General features: G+C 41.2%; 1 protein-coding gene across 1 annotated transcript in view; it reads left to right on the forward strand.

Moving 5' to 3' along the window:
• Positions 1-277: 277 nt before the first annotated feature.
• Positions 278-8,217, forward strand: part of LOC107299671 (pendrin-like) — a gene marked incomplete at its 5' end in the record, with an annotated part of 24,906 nt that continues 16,966 nt past the window's right edge. The window contains 5 exons of the mRNA XM_015829018.1: positions 278-369; positions 1,187-1,334; positions 3,325-3,438; positions 4,613-4,690; positions 6,609-6,704. Of these exons, the coding sequence (XP_015684504.1) occupies positions 278-369; positions 1,187-1,334; positions 3,325-3,438; positions 4,613-4,690; positions 6,609-6,704 (528 nt within the window). The remainder of the gene's footprint in view (positions 370-1,186; positions 1,335-3,324; positions 3,439-4,612; positions 4,691-6,608; positions 6,705-8,217) is intronic.

The following is an 8,217-nucleotide window of genomic DNA, read 5'->3' on the forward strand; positions in this document are numbered from 1 at the left end:
GATCACATGATCGTAGGAATGCTACGAAGGTCGTAACTGTGAAAAACGCTCACAAGTCTCTTTTTTTCAGTGCCACTGTAACTTTGAATGGTCACTAAATGAACTGTTGTAAATCGAGGACTACCTGTATTATGGTGATTTTCTTATGGTTTTATCTTAATTTAATATGTTATCTCCTATATTGTATTGTCCACATATCGTGTGTGTGTGTGTGTGTGTGTGTGTGTGTGTGTAGGCTAAGTAAATAAAAAAAATACCTTCTGTTATTTATTTTTTTTTAATCCAGACTATCGTTGCCACGGGCATTTCCTACGGAGTGGACCTTGAGAAGAAATACAATGCGGGGATTGTGAAAACTATTCCTAGAGGGTGAGTGCAGATAATAAAAATAAAAATAAAAATAATAAATAAATAATATGTACAGGTAGTCCTCGACTTTCGACCATAATTGATCCCAAAATTAATGGTGCAAAGTGAGACAGTTCTTAAGTGAGTTTTGGCCCATTTTACGACCTTTCTTACTACAATTGTTAAGCGAATTAACAAATTAGTAACACGGTTAAGTGAATCTGGCTTCCCCCATTGGCTTTCCTTGTCAGAAGGTCGCAAAAGGGGATCACGTGACCCCCCAGGATGCTGCAACCGTCACAAGTACATGTCAGTTGCCAAGCCTCTGAATTTTGATCACATGATCATGAGGATGCTGCAACGGTTGTAAATGTGGAAAAATGGTCATGAGTCACATTGTAACTTCGAACTGTCACTAAGCAAACTTTGTAAGTCAAGGATTATCTATCTATACCAGGGGTGGGGAACCTTGGCTCTTTTATGACCCGTGGACTTCAACTCCCAGAATTCCTGAGCCAGCATGGCTCAGCTTGGAAACCTCTCTCTTTCCCCTCAGCGTGGCTGGCTCAAGGAATTCTGGGAGTTGAAGTCCACCAGTCATAAAAGAGCCAGGGTTGCCTACCTCTGGCCTAGGCCGCTTTCTGACTCGTGAACTTCAACTCCCAGAATTCCTGAGCCAGCATGGCTCAGCTTGGAAACCTCTCTCTTTCCCCTCAGCGTGGCTGGCTCAGGAATTCTGGGAGTTGAAGTCCACCGGTCATAAAAGAGCCAAGGTTGCCTACCCATGATCTATACAATTATCCATATGCATTTCTCTCCTGCTCCTTTTCCTCTTCAGATTTTTGCCTCCTCAACCTCCAGCGGTGGAGAAGTTTGGAGAGATGTTGGCCTCGTCATTTTCCATTGCGATTGTCGCTTACGCTATCGCCGTCTCGGTGGGGAAAGTATACGCCACCAAGTATGATTATTCCATTGATGGAAATCAGGTATGGAGAACGGGGCCGGATTCCCGAAGAACAGGGAAATGCCATCTAACCTGAGTTTTCTTTAAGGCACTAAATAAAGGAACCTGCATATCTAGCTGGGTTTTTTTGGTTAGAATATTAAAATTTATAGCTGAAGTTGGCAGCTGGTAGAGAACGGGAGATTAACACAACCACCACATGAATAGAGGTGGGCAGACATGCACATGGGTAACCTAAAGTAAAAATGAAGTAAAAATGAAGTGAAGTGAAGCAGCCAGGCAAATGAATAAAATAAAATAAAGTGAAGTGAAATGAAGTAAAAATGAAGTGAAATGAAGCAGCCATGCAAATGAATAAAATAAAATAAAAATAAAGTGAAGCAGCCATGCAAATGAATAAAATAAAGCAAAGTGAAGTGAAGCAGCCATGCAAATGAATAAAATAAAGTAAAAATAAAGTGAAGCACATGCAAATGAATAAAATGAAGTAAAAATAAAGTGAAGCACATGCAAATAAATAAAATGAAGTAAAAATAAAATGAAGTAAAGCAGCCATGTAAATGAATAAAATAAAGTGAAGTGAAATTAAGTGAAGTGAAGTGAAATGAAGCAGCCATGCAAATGAATAAAATAAAGTATAAATAAAGGGAAGGGAAGTGAAGCGGTGATGCAAATGAATAAAATAAAGCAAAAGTGAAGTGAAGCAGCCATGCAAATGAATAAAATAAAGTGAAGTGAAATGAAGTGAAGTGAAGTGAAGCAGCCATGCAAATGAATAAAATAAAGTAAAAATAAAGTGAAGTGAAGTAAAGCAGCCATGCAAATGAATAAAATAAATTAAAAATGAAGGTAAGTGAAGTGAAGCGGTGATGCAAATGAATAAAATAAAGCAAAAGTGAAGTGAAGCAGCCATGCAAATGAATAAAATAAAGTGAAGTGAAATGAAGTGAAGTGAAGTGAAGCAGCCATTCAAATGAATAAAATAAAGTAAAAATAAAGTGAAGTGAAGTAAAGCAGCCATGCAAATGAATAAAATAAATTAAAAATGAAGGTAAGTGAAGTGAAGCGGTGATGCAAATGAATAAAATAAAGCAAAAATGAAGTGAAGTGAAGCAGCCATGTAAATGAGTAAAATGAAGTGAAGTGAAGTGAAATGAAGCAGCCATGCAAATGAATAAAATAAAGCAAAAATGAAGTGAAGTGAAGTGAAGCAGCCATGTAAATGAATAAAATGAAGTGAAGTGAAGTGAAATGAAGCAGCCATGCAAATGAACCAAATAAAGTAAAAATACAGCGAAGTGAAGTGAAGTGAATTCAATGTTCCAGTCCAAAATTCCCAAGCCCATTTGAGGAACTTCCGAGAGGTCTGGACTTCAACTCCCAGAATTCCCCACCCATCTTAAAGGGGCCAGGGTTGACAAGCAGGATGGCGAACCCCAGGGCTGAGTAAATCTGAGCTGTTCCAGAAGACCTCAGTCTTGTAATTCCCAACATCATTTAGCAATCCTTCGAAGTCACAGTGACATTGAAAAAAAGTGACTTATCACTGGTCCTCTCACTTACGACCGTCGCAGCCCCTGATCAAAATTTAGCTCCATGGCAACAGGCATGTATTTACGAGGGTTGCAGCGTCCCAGGGTCACGTGATCGCCGTTTGCCACCTTCCCAGCCAGCTTCTGACAAGTGGGGGAAGCCAGATTCACTTAATGACCTTGTGATTCACTTAACGACGGTGGCAATTCACTTAACGATGGTGGCGATTCACTTAACGACAGTGATGATTCACTTAATGGCAGCAATTCACTTTGGGTCATAAAAGTTTGTAAAAATGGGGAAGGCTCACTTAACCACTGCCTTGCTTAACGACAGAAATTCTGGTCTTCTTTTGTGGTCGTAAGTCGAGGGCCACCTGTAGTTTCTCTGAGCCTGTTCTAATAAAATATTTCCACGTATAATGAAGGACTTTTGTGTTTTACGCACGGTTTGTTTATTCCCGTTTTCTAACCTTCTAGGAATTTATCGCCTTTGGAATCAGCAATATCTTTTCAGGAGCCTTTTCTTGCTTTGCTGCAACCACCGCGCTCTCTCGCACTGCGGTCCAAGAAAGCACAGGTGGAAAAACTCAGGTATTTACCTGGCCCAGAAGGAAGGGACGTCTACGGCCTGCCCATCATTCTTGGAACTGATTTGCTGGAGCAGATTTTGAACAAGTCATCTAATGGTTGATCCTAGTTGCGTAGGATTTTAGCCTAAGACAGGGGCGGGGAACCCTGGCTCTTTTATGACTCGTGGACTTCAACTGGCTGGCTCGGGAATTCTGGGAGTTGAAGTCCACGAGTCATAAAAGAACCCAGGTTCCCCACCCCTGCCCTATATCAGGGGTCCTCAACCTTGGCAACTTTAAGACTCGTGGACTTCAACTCCCAGAATTCCTGAGCCAGTATGGCTCAGCTTGGAAACCTCTCCCTTTCCCTTCAGCGTGGCTGGCTCAGGAATTCTGGGCGTTGAAGTCCATGAGTCATAAAAGAGCCAAGGTTACCTACCCCTAGGTTAAGGTTAGGATTAGGGTTAGGGTTGGGGTTGGGATTAGGATTAGGATTGGGGTTGGGGTTGGAGTTGGGGTTGGGGTTGGGGTTAGGATTAGGATTAGGCTTTGGATTAGGGTTAGGATTAGGATTAGGATTAGGATTAGGATTAGGCTTTGGGTTAGGGTTAGGGTTGGGGTTGGGGTTGGGGTTAGGATTAGCATTAGATTTTGGATTAGGGTTAGGGTTAGGGTTAGGGTTAGGGTTAGGGTCAGAGTTGACTTTCTTATCTTGTCAGCTTTGCTTGTTCCTGTAGACCAGACATGTCAAACCCGCGACGTTACGTGACGTTGCGCAACGTATCAGAGCTTTTTTGTCATTGCTGGCAATGGGGTGGGCATGGTTTCCCAATGACGCATCCGGCACATGGGCCGGCAGTTTGATACCCCTGCTGTAGACCCACACATTTTTCTCCTAGATCTGTCTGTCTCTCCCAACATTTTAATTCCTGTTGCATATTAAACATGCATGTGTAGATCTGACATCCTTATTGGTATACGACTATGAAGCTTAGTTTTAAAAATATCAAGTTTTCAAATAGGGTTTTGAAATCACATTTCCTTGTAAAAAAATCTCTGATTCTGTCAGAATATTATTTTGACAACTCAAACTCTCTACTGAAAATAGCTCACTAAGTGTGTAAACTAGCCCCTTTGCATAAATATTTCTGAAAACAAATTTATTTTCTTGATGATTCCCAATATTTTATTTTCAGGTGGCCGGTATAATATCAGCACTTATTGTATTAATTGCTATTGTAGCTTTGGGGAAGCTGCTGGAACCGCTGCAAAAGGTATTTTATTCTGATATATTTTACCATTTGTTTAATATTTTGTGCTACTGTTTGTTTAATATTAGGTCAGCTACTGTTATGGGGATAAAATAAATAAAATAAAATAAAAATAAAATAAAAGGTGATCCTTAAATTTACAACCATTCATTTAAAAATGGTTCAAAGTTACAACAGCCTCAGAAAACACGGCTTACAATTTACAACAGGTGCACCGCCCTTACTATCACATGACTGCAATTCAGGCACTGGATAACTGACTCCCACCTACAACACTTGCAACAACTAAGATGATGAAAGGCCTGGAGACAAAAACTTATGAACAACGGTTGCAGGATTTGGGTTTGGCTAGTCTAGAGAAAAGAAGGAGTAGAGGGGACATGGTAGTAGTATTCCAGTATTTGAGAGGCTGCCACAAAGAAGAGGGGGGTCAACTTATTTTCCAAAGCACCAGAAGGCAAGACAAGAAGCAATGGATGGAAACTAATCAAGGAGAGAAGCAACCTGGAATTAAGGAGAAAGTTCCTAACAGTGAGGATGATTAACCAGTGGAACGACTTGCCACCAGAAGTTNTCTGAAATGGTAGAGGGTCTCCTGCTTGAGCAGGGGCCTGGACTAGAAGACCTCCAAGGTCCCTTCCAGCTTCTATTCGGATTGATTTTGCAGTTACATGATCGCAATTTATGATCTTCCCAGCTAGGAAGTCATTTGAGGAATCTGGATTTGCTGAACAACTTCATGATTCGCTTTAATGACTCTGGTAGAAATGGTGGTAAAATTGGGTCTGGTGAGGTGATAACTTGCTTCATAGCAAGTGAAATTTCGGTCAGAAGTAGAGGACTTGTCTGAATTTATCTACCCAGAGGCATTCGTAGGAAATTAGATTAAATTAGATTAGATTAGATTAGATTAGATTAGGTAACCTTTATTGTCATTTTTTGTACAATGTAAAATGTACATTTTTGTAAAATGTAAAAAACATGGACATAAACAAGGGGCTACAGATGCAAGCACCATTTTGACATTTTTAACCACTCCCCCAAAACCCCCGCTTGTACAGGTAGTCCTCACTTTACGAACACCATTGAGCCCAAAATTTCTGTGTTAAGTGAGACATTTGTGAGGTGAATTTTGCCCCTTTTTATGACCTTTCTTGCCACAGTTGTTAAGTGAATCACTGCAGTGGTTAAGTTAGTAACCCGGTTGTTAAGGGTACCCCCGTGACTTTGAGGTGGAAAGTCACGAGGCATTCCAGAAATTGCTGAGTCTGGAGATAATGCTCTCTCACACTGTCCTTGACTGCTTCAGCCATATTTCACCCATATCCTGTTTTTGTTTTGCTTAGTAGCCAATTCACTATTTTATATCTCTGTGTCAATGTTCAACTGTCTGGTACTTTTCCATACCATCAGGAATGCTGAGATCACAATGTTTAACATATTACCATATATGGGATCTAGAGGGATCAGGAAATGCATACGTTGTATAACCTATATATGTGTACTCTGGACGCTCCTCGGGGTTCAGATCTTTTTGTTGGCTTTGGCCATCTGAACCTGCGCATAATAAACTTTCCTTCTCCAAAGAGCTGGCTTGTGTCCTTCAATTCCACAACAACTTTGCTTGTCAGAAGATCACAAAAAGATGATCACATGAACTTGGGACACGGCCACGGTCGTACGTATGAACCACTTGCCAAGCGTCTGAATTTTGATCACGTGACCAAGGAGATGCTGCAAGAGTTGTGTGAAATGCGGTCAAAAGTCGTTTTTTTCAGTGCCGTTGCAACTTTGAACTGTCCCTAAATGAATTGTTGTAAGTCGAGGATTACCTGTATCTTCTTTGGAGTCTCTCAAACAGTTTTTTACTTTTTTTAAAAAAAGAAAATAACAATGCTAATGTTTCTTTTTCTCTTTGTAGTCTGTTTTGGCAGCTGTGGTCATTGCGAACTTAAAAGGGATGTTCATGCAGGTTTGCGATGTCCCTCGTTTGTGGAGGCAGAGCAAAGCAGACGCAGTGAGTCCCGTTGCCGTTCTGTTCACAAAAAGCTGAGAGTTATGGGTCATGCTTGAATTAATCTCTTCTCTATTTAAGCAGCTGTCTTTCGCTTCACTTAATAATTAATCCCTCGCTGAGAATCTCATGTCACTGGGGGGAAAAAAAACTAAAAACCAAGAACTTCTTGGTTATTCCAGGGAATTTCTGACTATCAAAGATCCGTGTTGGGCAAGGAAAACCAGCCCCACAATGAAGGTCAAATTAAACTGATTTACTATTAAAGGCCTATGCAGAGGAATCTTCTCAACTAGGAGTTGAGAATTTGCTAGCAGTTAGATAGGGATCTACAGAATTCAAGGGAGGCTGGAGTTTGCTTGTTTGTGGCTATGTAGGGATGCTAAACTGATTCCTCTTTTGACTCCACCCCCAGTTTCTGCCTTTCCTTCTCCTACACTCCTATAACCCTCTCTAACTAATTTCGCTTTTCTGAAATAACCTTCCTATACAGGCTTGTTTTTTACTGAGGAAGTTTCAGTAACATATCGGTTATCATACTATCAAGAGGATGGCTGCAGAAAAATGTATTCATCCTGTCTATAGAAACCTAGCATGTTAGGAAGAAAATAAAACTGCAGACCTTTCTTCTAACAAATATTTGTTGCTGGTTATTGGAAGGTGCAAAACTAGTGTGGACCCTGTGGTGTGAACTTTCTAACCACGCCCCATTTAACCTGTGTTGGGCAGCTACTCTCCAACCGTTGTGGGGAGGTGTTAACTTCTTCACGTTCAAAAAATTAATTAACGAATTCAAGAAAGTGGGATTAAATGAGTGTGAGGCTAAGACAAAAGTTTATCAAATCGGGTCATCACATATTGTAATACTAGGAGCAATAGTACTTAGACTTAGTTACTTAACAATTGCAGTGACTCACAATTGGGGCAAGAAAGTTCACTTAGCAGCAGAAAATTCGGGCTCAACTGTGGCCGTATGTTGAGGACTACCTGTATACTGGCCCATAGTGCTTTACAATCTGAGCCCTCATTTTACCGAATTCAGAAGGACAGAAGGCTGAGTCAACCTTGAGCCAGTCAGGATCGAACTCCAAGTGGTGGGCAGAGTTTGCCTGCAATTCTGCATTCTAACCATTGCACCACCAGAAAAGAGAATGAGGAAGGGAATAAGAGAAAAGAAGGAAGGAAGGAAGGAAGGAAGGAAGGAAGGAAGGAAGGGAGGGAGGGAGAGAGGGAGGGAGGGAGGGAGGGAGGGAAGGAGGAATAGCAATAGTACTTAGACCTATATACTGCTTCACAGTTCTTTTACAGCCCTCTCTAAGCGGTTTACAGAGTCAGCCTGTCGCCCCCAACAATCTGGGTCCTCGTTTTACCGACCTCGGAAGGAGGAAAGGCTGAGTCAACCTTGAGCCCCTTGAGTCAGGATCGAACTCCAGACAGTGGGCAGAATAGCCTGCAATACTTCCTTTTAACCACTGTCCCACCAGGAAGGAGAATGAGGAAGAAAATAAGAGGGAAG

The sequence above is a fragment of the Protobothrops mucrosquamatus genome, unplaced genomic scaffold (genome assembly GCF_001527695.2).
Source record: "Protobothrops mucrosquamatus isolate PMUCROS unplaced genomic scaffold, P.Mucros_1.0 scaffold5255, whole genome shotgun sequence".
In the NCBI taxonomy this organism is placed as follows: domain Eukaryota; kingdom Metazoa; phylum Chordata; class Lepidosauria; order Squamata; family Viperidae; genus Protobothrops; species Protobothrops mucrosquamatus.